Genomic DNA, 22171 nt, shown 5'->3' with positions numbered 1-22171 from the left:
TGATTATTAGTAGAGATAAAATATGAATTTATTCTGAATGGAGTATTTCATACAGGATTGAATTATGGTGAAAAAATACAAATAGCATATGTATGAATAGGTACTTTACCTAGAGTTAAATAATGATGAAGTGCTCTGTTTTCAGAATACTAATAAAGATAACTTGAGGAATAAAAATTTTGTAAGCCAGAGGAGTAAGCCTTGAGCACCACTGGATATGACCCAAATACAAAAGTGAAAACCCTTCAAGTGATATAGATATAAATAAAAGCATCACAATTTCAGTAGCTTCCATTTATAACTAAATATCTATTTGTGAAAAACAGTAACAAGTCTCACAAAGGAGATGTTACTGGTGCCCGCTCGAGCAAATCAATGAGCAATGAGATGACAGTGACAGCTATTGTATTTGTGTTAAGTTTCAACAAATTTTCTTTGCATGATGGTACTATAAATTGAGCTTCATCCGTAACTTGGAAATGAAATAGAATCGTCCATTAACAAATACTCATAAATGGGATAATGAACCTGAATGTTTCATGTGAAAATGTTATTGCTGTAGTTTGCTTTTTTGTTTGTTTTTTGCACTCCTGATTTTTTGCTTCTTTACAGTTATATGCCCTTGGACACTATCCGCTACCTTTTAACTTTATGATAACTTGCTGAGCTCGCTAAATTGATTCTTTTGTTAACCTTTTGTACCATTTTACTTCCCACTCATCTATTTAAGCTATAAAATTAAAAAGAAATTTCAAAAGGACAGTGCTAAGTAGACTGCATGAGAAGTCAAGGACCTAGCTTGGTCCACTTCTTGGACAAGCCCTTAACCTCTTCCTTAGCTCATTTTAAAAATGAAGTTTAGTTCATCTGATCTTTAAAAATACACTGTCAGAGCAACAGCAAGTAGAGAAGCAGTAGCACGAAAAGAAAAAGTGTCATCTCCAAGGAAGTAATCTAGAGCTTTAAAAACAAACAAACAAACAAAAAACATGAAAAGAGTAGAATAGAGAACCCAGTCATCAATCATAGGAAAATACATGATCGGAGCACATTAAAATTCTGTTGAATTTATATTACCCCCCAAAATTGATCACAATACTTCTAAGTGGAATTCCATTTTCAAATGTACTCAGACTCAAGGAAAAAAATCTCGCTTTTACTTCCCTCACAGATACTCTCCATTGGTAGTTCACTTCGTCTAGTTTGTAGGAATTTTCAGATTGCTATATTTTAGCTTATGAAGATCATTAAATAAGTATGCAATAGCATGAGTCCAAAACTACATGTCTTTCTATGCAGTAAGAATCAACATTCATTGGGGCTGGAGCAGTAGCACAACAGGTAGGACATTTGCCTTGAACGCAGCTGACCCTGCTTCGATTCCCAGCATCCCATATGGTCCCCTGAGCACCGCCAGGGGTAATTCCTGAGTGCAGAGCCAGGAGTAACCCCTGTGCATCGCCGGGTGTGACCCCCCCAAAAAAAGAATCAACATTCATTAAATACTGTTGTATATTAAGAAAAACTAGAATTTTCCTCTCCCATTAAGACACCAGTGGAGTTCTTGCTTTTACAGTGTGAAGGAAATAGCAAGTGTTAAATTTGTTTCTGATACTGTGATAACTGCTGTAACACAGATTGACATAGTTGACCCTTTTCACGGACTCTAAGCCAGCACACTTCCAATAGGCATTTCTGCCATGTTGGAAAATTCTACGTTGGTTAATGTGCAATGAGGTGGCTTGTGGCTCTAGAGTAATTGAGGAACTAAATATTTAATTTTACTTAATTTTAAAAACTTGCTTCCAGTAACCATGTTGCTAATGGCTGCCATATTGACAGTGCCATTTTAGGTATGTTAAAAATACATCAAGTGATGAGTACTACTTGCAACAAAGTATAAAGCATAGTACCATTTCTGTCTCTACAACAGATAGGAAATTTTGCTAGACATATATTACTTCTAATCCTCACACCATGAATAGCCTCCTTTGACAAATAAAGAACCAGAGAATCAGAAAAGTTGTTTTATGTCTTCACAAATGTTTCATGAAACTAGAATTTGAATTCAATTGATCTGGGTCCAGAGCTGGCTAATTTCTGCAGCCTGTCAGGCCTATTTATTTCCTATCTGGAAATTTCTCCTCTAAGTCCCCCTTCCTCTTTATAGATCAGCTAACAGTACACCTATCATTTGGTTGTTAAAGAACAGTTAGTGCTCATTTTACCTCTTCTGAGTTTTGCCATAACACTGCCTTGAGCCAATCTTTTCTAAGGAGATCCCTTGTCTTTGGAAACTGTTTCAAAGGCTCAGCAGATACATCTCAGTTGCCTCTGAGTGAAGTTGGTCACCTGCAATTTTTCCCCATTACATCTTGAAACATCAGTGCGTATGCCCACATATGAGAACATCATTAGTACACCATGAACTTTTGGCATTTGACTACTTCACTGTCATAGTTTGGTTATTTGTGAATTCTCCCATTGTCTCAACCAGTAAGTGAGTCGTGCAAAACACTTTGGATATCTGAAGCATAATTCTCCTTGACTGTTTTCTGCTCCTCATGGAGAAGCTCTTTTAAGATCTGAAAGTCATAATTACAGAGTTTCAGTTATTCTAAACTAATTATCTGCTGAAATTACATATTCAGAAGGTACTGAAAAATTCAGGATAGTAATGTTAAGGTCAACCAACAGCTCAGTGGCTGTCACTCAGTTATATACCTCCTGATCCATGATTCATGTAGCACTTCCCTGTATCCAGTCATAGAGTTTGAATTCCCACTTCAAGAAGCAATTAATGACCCCTACCATGTCCTACTTTATCTGTGCAGGACTTCGTTGTTTTGAGAGAGCTTTGTTAAATTTAGAATTCCTACAGGTATTATTTTGTTTTAAATTCAGGAATATAAGAAAATAGTGCTATCTTTGAATATTAGCTATATTAGCTATATACATGGCTGTTAGTGTTCCATAAAGCTTTTATGCTATAGACAGTTCTCTAAAAGAGCTTCCAGAGAACTGAGAAGAATCTTCTATGAGATTCAACCAGGTTTCTCCTCATCGAGTTTGACAGCAAATTCTCACACTTCTTTAGTCTTTAGAAGTTGGAAAGCCAAAAGTAACCTTGATGTTAGCCTCCTTATCAGAGAAAAACATAATTGTAGATTTTGCTTTCCCTTTTGACTTTCCTCATATTTCATTGCTGAAAATCACTTTTACATATTGATCTAGAACTTGAAATTTAATTTAAATTTTCATTGAACTTATTTATTTATATTGGTCATTATAAATCATTTGAAATATTGAAATTACCTTGCATTTTTATTATACCATGTTATATCGCAGTCACTGTCATCCCATTGCTCATGGATTTGCTCAAGTGGGCTCCAGTAATGTCTCCATCGTGAGACTTGTTGTTACTGTCTTTGGCATATCGAATACCCCACGGGTAACTTGCCAGGCTCTGCCTTGCGGACGAGATACTCTTGGTAGCTTGCTGGGCTCTCTGAGAGGGGTGGAGGAATCGAACCTGGGTCGGCCACATGCAAGGAGAACGTCCTACCCACAGCGGTATTGCTCCAGCTCTTGCATTCTATACACTGAGAAAAGTATAGCAGTTCTACACAATGTATGTGTATATAAACAAGTATAGAGAGAGCTTACCTTTAAGACAATACCCTTGAGGGCCAAGGATATGATTCAGGGGTAGAGCACTTGAGTTTACATGTGTGCAGACCCAGGTTCCATTCCCAGCACTGCCAATGAAACCAAACACAAAAAGACAAAAGTACCTTTGGCAGGAGCAACATGACATATGTACATAGAAAGGAAATAATACGGTACCTGATGATCTATAAGTTACTGATTTTAATCTATACAATTTGCCTCAAGTATTAGCAATATTAATCTTACCTCTCTAGTCTTTAGCCTTGATACTGGAAAAATAAAAATTGTATCATGAAATTTTTCAACTCCGTAGATATGCTTTCTTTCTGAAGGCAGAACTTAAGAATGTGGGATATGTGATCTTTACACTAGATCACAGTTCTCAGACAATGGAGATTCCTGGCACTGGAATGTGCCTTTAGTCCTGTGTGACCTGGGAGTGGCCTTCAACAGCTTGCTGCCCCCCCACCCCTACTCCTTACACAGGACCAAAACCACTGTAAGTTTGTTTTTATACCTAAAAGAAGTGTTCAATAATTCTGCCCAAATCAGGAAAAAGATGAACCTTACAAAGAACTCTCAAGTGGTGTTGACATCATATAGATTTAACTCTAATGAATAGAGTATGTAATTAAAATTAAACTATATTATGATAAAAGAATATATTTGATAATTTTGAGGTGGCATAATACGGTGGATTATATTATTTTGGTTTTAATGTGAAGTGTGTTGATTTATAAAATTTGGATATGATGCATAATGCACTTAAGCTTGTTTAGTGCTTAATGCCCCAGTAGCTTTCAGGCTAATATAATAGCCTATAGATAAATTTCTGTATTGCATCATTCTGTCACTAGAATGAACTGATCTAATTTTCAATTTTCTCTTTTCCTAGCAGCTAATGTTTTCTTCTATTTTTTTTTGTTTGTTTAATCCAGAGAACCACTCTAAAGATACTTGGTGGTAATTTTCCAAGGTGTTCATTGTAAAGTCCTGAAGAGAAAATACTTTGGTTTTCTGACAGAACTTAAGAGTATTGATCTGGGGGGCAGTGGAGGATTCTTGGCTTAAATTTTACGTTTCTTCCCTGAAAGACACTGACAATGGTGTCTCCTTTATTATGGACCCTGTAAAAGGAGCAAATACCTGTTCATAGATTTACAATATGAAGGAAGCTAAAAAGTGGAATAAAATGTAAGGCTCAATAAACAAGACTTAGGACTTAATAAATAAGACTTAGGAGAAACCCTTGTTTTCTAAAGTGTAGGTAGGTTTTGTTTTTCTGGTTTGTTTGTGTTTTGCTTCATCCCCGGGATCCCTCCATTTTCAAGGGCACGATGAGGCTCATGTAGAATTTCTTTGATGGATGTATGGGTATGCATATTTTTCCACATCTGTCTCTGAGGACCTGTCCTTTGTGAAATCCTAAACCTTGTATTAATGCCTCGTTTGTGATTCCTAGTGTTCTGAGAGCAATTACATAATTTTTCGTAGGGAGTTTATTCATTGTGCACGGTGGAAGAAATGGGAGTTATCTTGGGGCGGATCCAGCCGTTGCCTTTTTATTGGTGAATTTCTCTTTCTTTCCTGGTGACCTGTGAGCATCACTGTGGGCTCACTGCCAATTTTGTGAGCGGCTGCCTGCTTCAAAATGGAGGCAAGAAGGTCTCCATTTTCATCAAGAGGATGGCAGTGTTACAATCTCTCCGACCATCTGGAGAGGGGAACTTTTGGAGTGAAAGAAAATGGGGATTTGAAAAAATTATATTTAGCAGAAAAGGCAAGGGGGAAAACCAATTAAAGTTAAACTATACCTTATGAATTTATGCTTTGTAAGTATGCAGTCTTCTTCAAAGGAAGCACAAACAAGAAAATGTCCAAGCTATTTTTATAAAGAACTGGTTTCCCCAGTCTCATGAGTATTAGTGAACGAATGTAAGAAAATTAGGATTTTGGCACACTTCTTAGGCTTATTGCACATACAAATATAATAAGAAGTAGAAAGGAAGCCCCACTCTTCCTGTGGACGACACTGGTTGTTGGTGGTCTATGTAGATTTGAGCTTTTAATGGGCTTTTTCATGCATCTCTGCAAAAAAGCTGACACTATGGGAATTTAATCTTCCAAGATATATTTATCACTTTATGTGGTCTGGATGGTATGTTCTTGTTTTCTCTCCCTCTCCCACTTTGTGCGTGCATGTGTGTGTGTGTGTGTGTGTGTGTGTGTCCTTTTCTCTCAGAATTTTAATTGAGAGATACAGTACTAGAAAAAGTCTTAGTTGTTTCTTTTTTTTTTTTATCTTGCACATGCTCCTTGAACTTGTACATTCTTTTTTTGGTGTGTGTGTGTGTGTGTGTGTGTGTGTGTGTGTATGTGTGTGTGTTTCAATAGGATGCTTAGATTCTGAGGACAACTCTGAGTAGCATATAGAACATCTATGGCTAGTTTGCAGTATTCTTGCCTCTGACTGGAGGTTCCCAAACCTGGTTTCCTATTCACGCATAAAACTAAACTGAGCAGCTTTTGTTTGTTTGATTTTCATCTTGCTGTATTCTGAATGGGGCTCTGTTTCTGGGGTAAAAAATGTTTCATTTTGTGCCCACTCATAAAGCAATAGACCTTGATGCTTTTATCAGTGGAGCAAGCAAAACAAATGCTAACTTTGCTTTCTTCTTCAGGTTTATGCACCATCAGCAAGCACTGCCGACTATAATAGGGACTCGCCAGGCTACCCTTCCTCCAAGCCAGCCGCCAGCACTTTCCCTAGCTCTTTCTTCATGCAAGGTAAGATGCTGTTTCTTGGGGCCTAAGAGGTAGTACAGTGGTGGAAGCTTATTGTCTTGCAGGCAGTCACCTGGGTTGCAGTCCCTGGCATCCCAAATGGTCACCAGAGCCTGCCAGGAGTGATCCCTGAGCACAACCCGGTGAGACTAAAATATAAACCAAAAAAAGATGCTGCTGCTTCTAGGAGAGACAATTGGCCAGGCCGTTTTCCTGAATTTGTTCATAGTATATACAAGGGGGAAAAACGGCTAAGTTGATAGCCAAGAAATGAAGACAGGAGGCAGCTACGGAATTTTGGTTGTGCTCCTCCTGGGAACTGAATTCATTTAAAGTAATTAATGAAAGCTTTACCCACCTGAAAACTTTTTAAAAATTTTAAGCCCCTTGAGGAATAGTGAGTTCAGGTTGGACTTTATTCTTGCTAAGAATGCTTCCTGGAGGGCTGTGTCCCATAATGGATTGGTTCCATTTTGTACTGTGGGCAGGAAGAGTGCTTAGATGTGTGTGTGTGTGTGTGTGTGTGTGTGTGTGTGTGTGTGTGTGTGTGTAAAGCAGTGTTTGTGTTCAGTATGCATTTTAAGCAGCCTGGTTTTAGTCAACTGGGAATAAGTTGTCCTTGCAAATAATTTTATAGAAAATGTTCAACCACTTACTAACTTACTAATTTAAGACTAGAGTCCCCTTAAGATGAAGTGACTTATCTGAAGACTGGAATATTATTTTGTTCACAATCTGTCCCACAATGCTTACTGATTATGGGTATAAAACCCAGTCTTTTCCATGGACAAATATACAAAAGTGTCTTCATTGTCCTGTGTATTTAATTACTTGCACTTGGGTCTGGGCCCTGACTTTGTAGTCTTGCCACGATAGCACAGTCACATTCTGCTACTTGAAATGTAGCTTTTTCCAGGGGCAGGGCAGTGGTACAGTGGGTAGGGCGTTTGCCTTGCACATGGCTGACCCAGGTTCGATCCCTGACATCCCATATGGTCCCCCGAACCCTGCCGGGGTAGTTCCTGAGTGCTGAGCCACGAATAAGCCCTGAACACCACCAGGCTTGACCCCAAAAATGAAAGAAAGAGAAAGAAAGACAAGGTAGCTTTTTCCAGCAGTAAAGATGACTGACATTATACCAACTGCTTATAAGAATAGATTATCCTGAGGTTGTAGCTAAGGTTAGGTATGCCTAATAATATTTAATTTTTGAAAGGCGGTGATCTGGCTGCTCTGAAATTTAGTGAATCCTCTGAAATCTCGATATGGAATTTGCCGCCAATTATGCAGATCTTCAGCTCTTTTTGCCTGGGTGTAAAACCTTATGTCAAGTGTGCCTTGGCCATGTGCCACGGGATTTCCTTCTTCATGCTGCTCTACCAGGCCTTGTCACAAGAAAGGGTGTGCCGTTGGGCAGGGCGTTCTAGGGAAGCTGCCGAGCGTCATGCTTAGATTTCAGTGGACACACTTAAAATAATTTTTGATGAACAGGGATTTCTTTTCTTGCGTTAGCTCTTTTAGGTTGTTAGCACACAGGAGAAATTCCATGGAAATATATCAAATGAAATCAAATGGGTCTCCCAGGGATGAAGCGAATTCGCTTAACAGTGAATCAAGCTGGTGTTCACAGAGATCCTTTATCCGTGTGACCTGTCTTAGGTGTAACTCTCTGAGCAACACAGACACATATGACACTGAGGTCAATTCGGGGGCCTGCGACAAAAGACTCATCCCCATTAGCCACAGACAACAGCTCTTTGGGCATTACGTCCCACTCTGTAAGAAACTGTGATCAGCGGAAAGGTTCATTGCTCAAAGCAGAGATTCATTGAAGAAATGACAGAAGGATAATTTCCCCTCTCTGCTTTTAGAACGGCAGCTTGCTTAAATTGGGCACACTTCAGAAGACAGGTAGATTAAATAAGTTCATCTCCATAGCACACCACACAAAACATGGGAAACACACTTTCTTTTCTGCTTATGAATACCCATAAGCAAATTTTTTAGTTAACATTTATGATGGGCACAATTAATTTGCACACATTTAATTCTATTCTTTCAAAACAACATTATGCTAAGATCATGGGTTGTGATAAATATTAATTTACTGTGAAAAGCATAATTTATGTAAAGTATGCATTTTTCTAAGTCAGCAATGAGTAGAGTGTTCTGTGTTAACAAATCTTAAATATATTTTCATCTAGTGGATCATGTTGTCAGAATGTTTCAGGAGGCTCTTGTTTAGTGATATGTATTCTGTACTTGTCATATATGCCATCTACTTGAAATGCTCGTAGTCTTGAACTACACATTTGAATTAAGGTGACAACCAAACTTCCACAATCACAGAGCTTTATCTGAAGTACGTGAATAGTAACTTTCTGAAAGTTGTGTTTTCACTTCATGGTTCCACTTGACATTCACTTCCATCATGAGGAGTAGGTACATGGTACCCTGAGAATTCAGGTTTTGAAGAAATAGACAGTTTAATTGAAAGATATTCAGACTGTCAGGAACATATTTTAAACACATTACTGTATGACCTCTTATTTTTAACTTGAATTTGCATCTTTTAGTTAAAACTCTGAAATTGTCACAGCATAGTTTGAAGAAATCTTTAGTTTAATCTTCCTTGTCCTGAAACTATTCCAATTTTCTGAATTCTAATCTTTTTTTTTAACTCAGTGGGAAAAAAAAAAGAGTTTTTGTGAAATTAACTTGCCTATTGCCCAGATTTCAAAAAAAGGCCTTGATTGAATATAATGTGTGGTGAAAATAATCTTTCTTTAAGGAAACAGTTTGTGCTATGCAGTCGATACCTAGCTTATGACCAGATATAGAATGGGTAATAGGTTTTGTTAAACTGTCACTGTCACTATCATCCTGTTGCTCATGGATTTGCTCGAGCAGGCACCAGTAACGTCTCCATTGGGAGACTTGTTGTTACTATTTTTGGCATACCGAATACGCCACGAGGAGCTTGCCAGGCTCTGCTGTGCAGGCGAGATACTCTCGGTGGCTTGCTGGGCTCTCCAAGAGGGGTGAAGGAATCGAACCCGGGTCGGCTGTGTGCAAGGCACACATGCTACTCACTGTGCTATTGCTCCAGTCCACAAAAAAAATTAATTTAGCATTAACATTTTATGCCATATCATTTCTTAATTTAAGAAACCCAAACCAAGCAGCCCCATCTTTAATAGTATTAGCCTCTAATCAGTAGGCTGAGAGAATTTTTTAAATTACAGAAATGTCATAATATGATGTCTTTGAAAGAGTAGCTTGTTAAAAGTTAATTTATATAATTTTAAAATACTTTAACCTCCTTTTAATTCATAATAGCTTTATATAACCCCAGAGACTCTCAAAATTATCAGTAACATGGTTTCTATTTTATGAGATACGTATACTATTTGAATCTGAAAGCTTAAGATATCTATAACCAAAAAAATTAAATTGAAAAAGAGAACAGGATTCCTCTCCTCCCTGTAAATTATCATGTAATTCTAACTTTAATTTTATTTACTATATATAAAAATGAAGTCTAATCCTTTAAATCCAAACTATTCTTTTTATTATTACTTGATATTTTTTAATACTTGTAAACTTACCAACTCCCTAATAGCTCAAGTGTTTTATTATCACACCCAAATTTAACAACAGTCTAACCCATTGGTTGACTTTTATAGAAAAAAAGGTCAGGGGACTTCCAAGAAATGTTCCTTGTAGCGTTATTTGCCTTGCTGACTTGACATAATCCACTGGTAGAAATACATTCCATTCCTCACAGTTGATGTTTTGCTAAGAACACGTAGGTTACGTTCAATATATTTGCTCGGCGATGTCGGGCAACTGGGAGGGTGAGAAAGTAATGGTGACTGTCTTCTGATGTAATCCGCCAGCCAGCACAAAGATGAATACAGAACAGGCCGTCATTTCAAGTCAATGAAAAAAACAGCCCTATTTTATAAGACAAGACTGCCTCTGAAAAGTCACGGTTTCCTTTGTCCTTTACAGATGGCCATCATAGCAGTGACCCTTGGAGCTCCTCCAGTGGGATGAATCAGCCTGGCTATGGAGGAATGTTGGGCAATTCTTCTCATATTCCACAGTCTAGCAGCTACTGTAGCCTGCATCCACATGAACGTTTGGTAAGGCAGATTGGCGTGGTGATCGGAACGGCGCACAGCCCCTTTGTGAAGTACCATCCGGTGTCTTCCCATACATGCACACAAGAGCTCTAAATTAATGTAAAGGGCACACACATATCATCCATATATTATGTTGTTTTGTCATCAGAGATGAGAGTCAGCCAGCTCACCTTTGTAAGCCCTTCCCGTTTCTCTTCATGATTGTTTTTCTGCTAATTATGGGTTTTTTTTTTCTTTGCTTGCTCACAAGTGTCAGCTTCCTGAGGTACATGAACACACATTACATTTGGGTTGGAGAATTTCAAGAATGTCAGATCTTTGTTATTTTATTTTTCTCTCTGTAGTTTTGAAGATTAGGTTGCAGAGGACACAGTGATGGTTGGTCGACTTGCAGAGTAGGTGATGGGGCATTGTCTTGGCTATTTCCGTTTCTGATCGACTTCCGTGGCCGGTACCATGATGAGCTTGTTGTGCATCATTACCTAAGGAAGGAATTGAATCTTTCTCTGCCTTCCATCAGTAACAGCAACCAACGGTTTCTGTGCAAATCAGATTGTCCATGTTCAGTGCTGTACTTTCATTTCGGATGCCCTCGTATCCCACCAATGCTTTCTTTTACCTTACTCTGGTTAAAAATGGCCTGGTTCTAGGAATGTTATCATTCCTTCATTATTTAAATCTCTTCTTTACCCATCCCCTGCACTTAGCTGTCAAAGTCAGTCTCTTTATCCTATAGAAAGAAACTCATTTGACATTTTTTTCTAGCCTCAAAAGCCAACAGGGCCCAGAAATACACTTTGGTATTTATGTCTCCTCCTAATTAAGTGGAGGAAGGATGAATTCTTCTAGACCATGAGTTAGGTTTGTGATGCAGAAAAGATGGGACCAAAGTCATTTGTGCAGTTAATACAGCTTAAAATATATGAACCTCAAATCCTACAAATGCAGAAGGGTATGATAAAATCAGTCACCCTTAATGATATCACAATTTTTCATCTCTCAGTTTGCCTTTTTTACTGCTTATGATACCCAAATTTAGGTCTCTTTTTTTCTATATACTGATAAAGGAATTGATACTTTCTAGGTTTCCATGGCTAGTCTTCTCTTTTGCTCAACCACTATACGGATGGAAAAGGTGACATGACCTTCTCTGACATTCTAAAATATACTAAAGTCAAAATTTCTGATATCCTTGAAAATATCTGTTTTAGTCCTAGAGACAAAGACTCTACAGTTAATTAACCTGAGAGACAATTGCTAGAGAGAGAATTCACTTTTTTATATCATTTTATATCATTTGAATAAATCACAAACTCAAATGTCGTATATTCCCATATGAATCAAGAGGTTTACTTTAAAATTTCCTTTTCACACACTTTTTGTTTGAAGGTGCTAGAGTTCAGGCTTAGAGACATACAAATATTGTTTTATTGTATTCGAATTTCTTTTGACTGCCGTTGCCCTTTGAGCAATTAAAGTTTTGATTATAAATAAAAGATATTAGAAATATATTAGTTAACTGGAATTTTAGTGGGATTTTTCTTGAGGGGAGGCAGGAGTTAGGACATTCCCAGAGGTGCTCATTGGCATAGTCCTGGCTGTACACTCGGGATCACTCCTGAAGGTGCTCAGGGCACCATATGGGGTGTAAGGGATAGAACTCAGGTCAGCCACATGCAAGGCAAACACCGTACCTGCTGTATTATCTCTCTAGCCCCTGAAATTTTGGTACTTTTTAAGATACTTGTCCATTTAGCTTTCATTGTTCTTCCTTTATTTTTTTCTTACTTTCACTATCATGCTGTGTAATTTTGATTTAGACAGTTTGATTATATTCCAGTCAAGTTCACTGTGGCAGTGCCTTCAAAATTTGCTCAAATACACACAAAAAAGTATAATTTTCAAAAAGAAACCAATTATATTCCTTTCCAAAATGTTTCACGGAACCAAAATAATATCATCATCCTGGAAGAAAGATTATTTTAGAGGAATAACCTAATAGGGCACATCAGATGCTGCATTTGTCATGTCATTCATGCATCGCAAAATGCGGGGGTTTTGTGCTTAGCATGATCCACTTAGCAAGTCTTATCGATTAGGGGTTTTGCTTTCAGAAAGAATAAATGAATTTGGTTGCTGGTAATATAGCTGGTAAATTTTCTTATGATAGGGGCCCTGTATTATTATCTGATAATCACTGTAATTTAAGTATTTAACCATCTAAAAATCCCCATGGGGTGACTTTTATAAATCTGACACTCACTAAGGTTGATTTCTGTATACAGTAGGCAGTTGGTGTCCTTTCACTTCAAAATAAATGATTGTTCCTTGCCATTTAGTTCAGAGATTTTCAGCCAGTCTGTGAACCAATTGATTGTTTGAGAAAAAGAAAAGGGCTTTTCTTGGATTATTTAGATATGATTGACCAAAATTCATATGGACTCTAAACATATAACAGTTTGCAAACACCACTGCCTTTATAGCATGTTCCAGTAGAATGTGTAATTGTGAAGCTTACTCCACACGTTTCAGTAGCAACTGTCCAGTCACCAGTTTTGTTTCGTTAAATCTCCTTGGTAGTTTCAACCCCTCGAACTCAGTTCCACAACTAATCCCTGCTATGTCACAGATAGACGTATAGGAGGGGTCAGGAAGGCGGAGCTTGATTGCTACTCAGGAAAAGATGGTTATCTAAGATTAAAGTTTTGGAAGGACTTTGCAGTGTTCCTTGAAAATGGATGCCAGAGTTTTGGCTCTCTGGTATGGTTTAGGCCTGGTCTCGCACCACGGGGTGAAATGATTCTGTGGGCCTGGGATTTTAATATAAAGGAAATTTTTGTGTCCCTTATTTGCATAAACACCCTACTGATTCTAAAATAGGGCCTGGGGTTGTCCTTTGGAAACATTTAGTAGTTGGAAGGCTTCATTGAGATTCACAACTTGGGGCAGTGGTTAGGCGCTACAGTCATCTAATAAATGGAGACATGAGCAGTGGTCGCAAACACGAGATCACATGACAATACAAACTAGAATCCCTCCTTCCCTCCCTTCAAGGATGGCAGGATGTTATTCATAGGAAGGACTACCAATTGCCATAATGTTTGATACGTCTTTCAAGCCATAGGTTGATAAAAAACAACAAGTGTAAATATTTAATGCTGTCAGTTGGCAGCAAACATACTGATTGGGCACTCTAAGCAAAAATAAGCAAGTGGTAGGGACTTTATCATACTCCTGTGCTTTGGAGCAAGCATGACAGATGTTTATTAATAGCTGGAGTAAGAGAGACTAATGGGACCGCTTCTAATTGATCTCTGAATACTGAAAAAGAGACACTATTCACTGATCACTAGTACTCTGGCATAGTTTTTGCTTCTTTAGATGTCTAGCTTCCAGGATACTTTTTCTTGTTAGATAAGATAGTTACAAATATCATTAATTTCCTTCAACTCCTAATTTTTTCACAATTCTCTAAAATCACTGATTTATATGCATTGCAGTTGTTACCCATTAAAGTATATGGGGAATTATTTATTTTTATTCTCTGAACTCAGTATTATCCCTTTGTCAAACCCCAAATTACTATGCACTTTTTTTGTTGTTGTGTTTTTGTTTTTTGCTTTTTGGGTCACACCTGGCAATGCACAGGGGTTATGCCTGGCTCTGCACTCAGGAATTATTCCTGGCAGTGCTCAGGGGACTATATGGGATGCTGGGAATCATATTATTTCCCTCTTCATTTGAATTTGGGGACATGATTAATAAAGTTCCTTCTACAGAAACTCAGCCAGCGATAGGACTGTGTAGAAATGAAACAAAATGATTTCTTGTTCTTGTTCTATATTCTGCTCTCCCTACCTTATTAAAAGGAGTCTTTAGGATTGAGAGATAGTACAGAAGTTAAAGCACTTGCCTTAGATGTGGCTGACCCAGGTTCAATTCCCTGTATCTCTTAATGGAAACCAGAGCACTGTCAGAATTAAGCCCTAAACACAGATCCAGGAGTAAGCCATGACCACTGCCAGGTGTCACCTCAAAATCAAAAAGGGAAGGATCTAAAGATGTTCTTGTAAGAACCATCTGCTGTGGTGCTTTGGGTACTGGGGAGTCCAAGAGTCCCTCTCAACAATACTTAGCGAGCAGCCCTAGGACCTGGCAGCTAGGACCACAGATGCCACTAGGTCTACTCCAGGGGCTCCTTGAGGGCTACAAGGACACAGCCGAGAGGACCTGTGTCCTACCATAAAGCTATTTGTTTTGCTTTTATTGAGCAAAGATTCGTGCAGATTTTAAAAGTTTCAAAGACATTCTTGGGAACTTGGAACAATTTAAGGGCATCAGTTCAACACAGAATGACCTTTCAGCTGGATTATTTGCACTGTGCAGAGGTAATATTTTCAAAAGTATGCACCATGGTGTTGATGGAGCAAGTTCTGAAAGTTCATTTGTTTTCCAAACTTTTTTCAAGGAAGTCGTATTTCAATTCTCTGTAATACTGATAGGCCGAGGAAGTGGCTCACTGGTAAAGTGCACGCTTTGCGTGATGGAGTCCCGGGTTTAATCTCTGACACAACATAGGAAAAAATCAGCTGTTTCTTGAGTATATAGGATAATTGTGTGATCAGCACTTAAAAAGGTTGTGTTCCTCTCTGCTTAAAGAGGTTAGATCAAAATACCTTGAAAGAGAAAGCAACAGAAAGACAGTGAATTGTTGCATGACACTTTGAGGAATGGATTCAAAGAAGGGTCGTGCAAGAGTTAGAAGTTGTGAGGAATACCCAAGGGAAAATCCAGGATGGGTCTCGCATAATAATCTTTTGTTCCGTATGAAAAAACATCTGGGCTTTCAGTATCATATTCAGCATCAGATTCAATCTTTAACTTTAAAAGAATCTTTAAAAATGTCATAATAGTACCCATAAACCACTAGCGCATGACATATAAGTTAAAAGTATGTCATTTTACTTGAATACTCACTCAGATGTCACGAAAGTAACATTTTTTTCTACTTCTTAGAAAAGAAAATAAAACATTATCTTGAAAAGAAAATAGTTTTGATGTGTTTTTATAAATAACCATGCCCTGTTGGTGATCTACTTATTCCCAAGCAGATGGATGTTTAGCAATTCATTACTGCCTTACAGGCATTGTGGTATGTCCGAGAAAAACAACTTATTTGGATAACTAGTATAACACCTCAACTTACAGCCAAGCATTAAGACAAATAATTCTATAAAAAATATGTTCTTCTTTCAGAGCTAAATGTTAGGTGACTAATGCACAGAATACATGTAGAGAAAAAATTCAAATAAATTGCTCTCATTCATTTGTTTCTGTTAAACAGAATCACGTTAAAGCTTTCCATATTGATGTGTTAAAGATATTCTTATTTTTGAAATTTTTGTACTCTCTTGTTTTGTTGGAGTTCAGAGACATGATCCAGTTTTGCAGGAAAGATTTAAGGCAGGTTATTCTTTATTAGTTACTATCCAGAAAGTCAGAAGAGTAGACTGTAAACTTTGTAAACCTTGTGGGTGACCATGTTTTTTATTAATTATACCCGGAAATCTTTTTTTTTCTTCATCAATAGGACATACCAGAAACAAAGCAAAGCAAAACAATAGCAATGAACTTTAGTGTTACTGAAAGCTCAGTTATGCTTTGAAGCCATGTTTTTTTTTTAATTTAGAGATTATTTAATTTTCTGTGTGCTCCTTTATCATTATGTCTTCTAGAATTGATGCAAGGCTAAACCAACTCTCTGTCTTTGTATCTGAGTATTTGAAAAATGAAAGTTGTCAGATTCAAGCAAGATAGATTTTTTTTTTTTTTTGGAGAGCTTGAAATCCCAAGGACAGTTTCCAGTGCAGAAGGAGGAATTCTGTAAGAAATATTGGAAAGCTGATTCTCCAAGTATTTTGTAGTTGAATGTGGCTTGTTTCTCCCGCTTCCTTTTGCAGAGCTATCCATCACACTCCTCAGCAGACATCAATTCCAGTCTTCCTCCGATGTCCACTTTCCCCCGTAGTGGTACAAACCATTACAGCACCTCTTCCTGTACGCCTCCTGCCAACGGGACAGACAGTATAATGGGTGAGTCACAGCAATGGCCATTCAAAGGCTAGCTGCTAATGTCCGTGTTAATAATGAAAGACCTTTTCTTAAAAAAAAATACCTTAGGTGTGAGGAGCAATCAGGTAATGAATCTCTGTCATATAACAGAGTGAACAAACTGATGAAGTAATCAGTTGCCATTGGTTTGACCATAAGCGCATTTTTTTTTCTCATAAGAAGCTAAATTCTGGCTACTTTGTCCACTGTGAATCATTTTACTGAATCAGGTTTTAAGCAGAAGCATTCTTGCTTCTCACAGTTTTCGATGGTTTGTTTGTTTGTTTTTATTTTTTGCATCATACCTGGTGATGCACAGGGGTCACTCCTGGGAATCGAACCCAGGTCGACTGCATATAAGGCAAATGTCCTATCTGCTGTGCTATTGCTCCAGCCTAGTCTTCAATGGTTTGAAAAATAGTGTGTACTAAGGAAAACCACTGAAGGCTTGTGAGATAGGGAGAATAACAGTTCTTAATAACGGAGATGAACCACTTCCCAAATTCTGATCGCTGGGCTGACCTCTTCATCACATGCCATCCATGGACCAGAAATTATTTGCTGCTTTTTTTTCCCACAAGCAAATTTACTGAGTGAATGTTATTGCCAATGTCACTGAGACATCATCCTCTCATTTTTCATGCTGACTCTATGGTCCTTTCCCTCTGTCATGCCCCTTTCAACTCCTTCCTTTCCCTTTGAGGAGTTAGAGGGCCCATTTGCCCTAGAGGAAAGAGATCTGACTGGAGGAAAGGCAGCCACCCTCTTCAGAATACCCTTTCTTATTCAGATGAGCAGTAGAATTTGAAGCTCAAGGATGTTAGTACCATTTCAAATGTCACTGGTCACACCCTACTCTGATTCTTACTCACAGCAGAGAACATTCACCTGTATTACAGAGAAGAAAGTGCTTACCTGGATGGGATTACTATGTAATTGCCTTAGGTACTGGCAGTAGTGCATGTGCCTGTGTGTGTGTGTGTGTGTGTGTGTGTGTGTGTGTGTGTGTGTGTGTGTGTGTGAGAGAGAGAGAGAGAGAGAGAGAGAGAGAGAGAGAGAGAGTGGTGTGAGTGAGTATTTTTTTAAGTAGTCTATAAAACTCTGGGAAGTGGTGTGAATCACGTATGTGGGAGAGTTTTTGATGAAAGAGAAGAAATGTGTTTTGAAATGTTGCTAATATAATTCTGCCTAAATAATATACTCCCTGCTTATTCAGTAATATATTTCACACTTGAGATGAGCCAGCTAGCAGCCCTTCACTATCATGTCTCACTAAGAAGCAAATTTAGGAAAGAGTTTCCATTTTTGAAACTCTTCATAACAAGCCTTCTACAAATGTGTTTCATCAGTTTGACCTTGGAGAGTTATGGACAGAGGTCACATGGGGAAGTTTTGTTAGCTATCAGTGCAATTTTGGCAGATTTGAAAAACAAGAAGAAAGAAAGAAGTGCAGAACTGAAAGAGTAAGAAAAGCATATTTCACTTCAGTGTGGTTTAACAAATGGAAAGCCCCTTTCTGCAGTCATGAGGTCTAGTTATAAAGAAGGATGACCGGTCAGTCATCCTCTTACAGGACAGATTTCCTGTCTACTTGTGGTTTGAGTAATTTTCTTTTTTAAGAAAGTATAAAGGTAGTGCCAAAGCTCGAGTTAAGGAAAACATATTTAGGCACTGTTTCAAAACAAGGTTTCATTGATTGCTTTGTAAAACTGCCTTCCTGGGAAAGAAATACTAGGACATAGGAAGAGATATTATGACTTGGTAAAGTTTTCCTCCATGAATAATGATGAATATATCAACTCATCTCGATGAGAATGAAACATGCTTTGTTTAAGCACGTTGGTTGGTTGTTCATAGATGAGTAGCAGTATTTACTGTTCTTTTTTGGGTATGGATTGGGTGGAATACTAAGTAATCCTACTACCAGCGAACCTAACTTGTTTTAGACTTCAAGATCTTAATTAAGTGTAGGAAGGAAGTAACTACAAAAATGAATTTTTTTTGGAACCTAGAAAAGGTTGTTTTAGAAACACACTTATGATATCAATTATTCCATAATAATGGGTATACTTATCAAAAATCTACTAGCAGATTATAAGAATGTTTTATAAGCTTTGGGAAACTCAGACCTGGTAATTAAGCTTTTTCAAGGAGCAGGCCTTCTTTAACTTGCAGAAATACAGTCTTTAATGAAGATTACTCTATATTCTTACATATTTTTATACTTTTAAAATTATGTCCTTCAGGTCTGTATGTTAAACTGCAGAGGAAAATTTAAGTATGTTAATAACTCTTTTGTAATCCATGTTGTCTGAGTAGTTTGTGTTTTTTCGCAGTTTAATACTCTTAGACTTTGGTTTTCAGAGTGTAGTATAAGTCAGGAATGGCCACATGGATGTGTAACAAGAAGAGAAATTTTCTCTTCTGATGTTAGTGATACTTCCCTAACAAACAGTATGGATTAATAGGATACATCTGTAGACTTTTGAAAATATTTGGCATAAACTCACTCATTCTGAAATGCAGGAAATAAAGAAATATTACATTGCCTGTATCTCAAAGAACAAACAGAGCTAATTAAATAATTGGTAAATAGGGAACACATAGCCTGACACATGTTTGAGATTACACACATGATTCTGTAGAAAATGACTGTAAGCAATACTAATGCCGTAAGAATGGGGTTCAAGCACTAACACATGGACATCACATTTTTCAAGTTTCCTTGGTGAAAAGTTGCAAGGCAGTGCAATCTTTTCAGAAATGGCATTGATGTCTTAGGAAGCTGGAGTTTCGTTCATAAGATCATTCCCCTGTGGCCCAGTTGTATGGTATAATATATCTTCTTCAGCGTCAGCAGTCATCCTGAATTGATCATAGAACAACAAATGACTGTGAGGTGAGACAAACTTCAGGAACAACAGTAAAACCATCAGAACCACTGTAAACTGTCTTCCCTAGTCTCAGTCATTCTCCTGTTTTTCAAGCATGGGAGATGCCCCCTGAAGTCAGGGTTACTTGATAGAGTCACAATTGTTCTTTGTTCTGAGGTTTTTTTCTTTTTTCCTTTTTTTTTTCTGCTCAGTAATGCTCAATATTATTATCTTATTATTTGAGAGATCCATAGGAAAGATAAAGCTAGCTCAAAATTTATTAATTCGTTTATTTTTGAATGTAGAGTAAAACACCCTTTTTTTCTGATGCCTTGTTAGCAATTGAAATTCTTCTGAATGGGAAGGTGTGGAATTCTGAATATAGCCCATAGGAAATAGCATTTCTTCGTGGTAGATCCACTGGTATAGCACCCCGTTAGAGAAGCTAAACCTGAGGACTGGGAGAGCTATCAATATTGGAACTCTTCATCTTTATCCCTAAAATGCTGCTGATATTATGCTACTGGGTATATTTCAGAAGCAGAATGGAAAACTGCATAGAAGCATTTGCACAGAGAATGAAGTGCAGTAACTTATTAGACACCGAGTACAAGTACAGAGGATAAAAGTCTTGAGAGAATAGTGGCTATATGTATTTTATAATCAATTTACTTTTCTCCTACTTACAATATGCAATAGAATCTCACCATCAGGATTGAGCGGACTGTTAGCCTCGTAGCATAATGATCCCAGACCCTCAGTGGAGGGGAGCCCTCACTTCACCACGGGGAGTGACCATTTGTACACTCTCGTTGTGGTTTATAGCTACACACCCTCCCTTCTCCTCAAAGCAAATTGGGCAAACAGCTAACATAATGGCTATAATAACTATTATTGTTTTATTGGCCTTTAACTGGCCTTCTTTCTAAAGCATGGTATTTCCCATGTTTTTAAACCTCAAACTAAACAGTGTTGAAGGAACAAGCTACAAAGATTGATTGAATGCAACATATGCTACGGATTATCCCGGAATATCTATCTGGTTCATGAGTTAATCTGGTTTACAACTTTCACTCCTAATGACATGTTTGTATGACATGATGCATTTTAGTATGTGGCTTTCCTAGTCGAAACATTATGTCCATTTCCCCTTGAGGACTTGGTTTCACAGTAATTTTATTATTAGAGTAGTCACATAATATTCACTTTGTCTTTTGCAAGAATCTTGAGCCTTTGAATACAGTTGGGTGATGAACAGGCATAGAGCATAACAGTAACATGGATTTTAACCAACAATGTCATGGCATCTCAGCTACAAAGACCACCAGTGGAGAACAATAAACTAGTTTGATTTAAGTCTTCTCTTCTGGTTGGGCGGAGGCGGGGGGGGGGGGCAAGGAGGGAGGTACAAATTCCCCCCTGAATTCCTAGGAATTCCTCCTGCTGAAAATTAGTACATTGTAGCCTGTATTTGAGTTTTCATTTTGAACTTGTAGGTAGTAGCAATGCTGAAGTCGTCCTTTACTTATTTTATAGGAAAAAATTCATGGCATTGCTAAACTGTTCCTAATGGTCTAATAAAAGGAGGGCCATTTGGATAAAGTTCGGGGGGGGGGGAGCCTAAATTTGAAAGCAGTTATCTTCTAGCCAAATACAGTATGAATTGCTCTTTTTATTCCTTTTATATCTTCCTGATGTTCCCAGTCTAAGGTCAGGGTGTGCAGTACAGGGGTAAGACATTTTCCAAATCCTAATGTTCCCTGTTTCATCCCCAGGCAGCCCTCCTCTGAGTGTTTTGATTAGGGTGTGTCCAAATGAGAATCTCCATCTCCCCAGAGCAGGGATTGAGAGCCGGGTGGTCCAGCGTGTAGCCGGAGATACCAGCTCTTCTTTCTGTTCCATCTCCTGATGGGTAGGAGCACCTGTGTCCAAGCATCTGAACAAGCCCTCCTCCACATAACAGTTCCTCTTAATAAATGCTTCTTTCCTGCTCGCGTTAGTATTACAGTTCCACTGAGAGACCTACTTTTTTTCTTGAGCAAGAAAAACTGACCAAAGCTGAAATAACTTAAGAAATCAATCTAACTTGACCAAGTACTGGCTCTCGTTGCCATCTTAATGTCTGTTCCATGGGAATTTGGATAATGGTAATAAAATGAGTTGACAAAACCTTGGACCTCAAAGAGTAATTAAATCCCTCTACATCAGAGTCCCTAAAAGGTAGGTTCCATGAGCACAGAATGTTTTGCTTCTCTTGACATGCTTCTCAAAATAAAGGACACGATTGAGAATTAAAAAATATACTTTCTGGGACTGGAGCAATAGCACAGCGGGTAGGGCGTTTGCCTTGCACGCGGCCAACTCAGGTTCGAATCCCAGCATCCCATATGGTCCCCCGAGCACCGCCAGGAGTGATTCCTGAGTGCATGAACCAGGAGTGACCCCTGTGCATCGCCGGGTGAGACCAAAAAAAAAATATATATATATATATATATATATATATATATATATACTTTCTGACTATGTACGCCCTTTGACGTGCCAGTCACACAAATGAAACGATAAATCTTCCTGAAAAGGGAAGGG

At 38.1% G+C, this 22171-nt stretch overlaps 1 protein-coding gene across 17 annotated transcripts in view; it reads left to right on the top strand.

The window, feature by feature from the left end:
* TCF4 (transcription factor 4) overlaps nt 1–22171 on the top strand; it is a 378340-nt gene that overhangs the window by 313766 nt on the left and 42403 nt on the right. For all 17 annotated transcript variants that reach the window (XM_055126998.1, XM_004616146.2, XM_055127010.1 and 14 more), the window contains 3 exons: nt 6351–6456; nt 10468–10601; nt 16562–16694. In XM_055126998.1, the coding sequence (XP_054982973.1) occupies nt 6351–6456; nt 10468–10601; nt 16562–16694 (373 nt within the window). The remainder of the gene's footprint in view (nt 1–6350; nt 6457–10467; nt 10602–16561; nt 16695–22171) is intronic.

This window comes from Sorex araneus, chromosome 2 (assembly GCF_027595985.1).
Source record: "Sorex araneus isolate mSorAra2 chromosome 2, mSorAra2.pri, whole genome shotgun sequence".
NCBI lineage: Eukaryota > Metazoa > Chordata > Mammalia > Eulipotyphla > Soricidae > Sorex > Sorex araneus.
The sequence above is the reverse complement of the archived record's forward strand: the minus strand, read 5'-3'. Positions and strand labels throughout refer to the sequence as shown.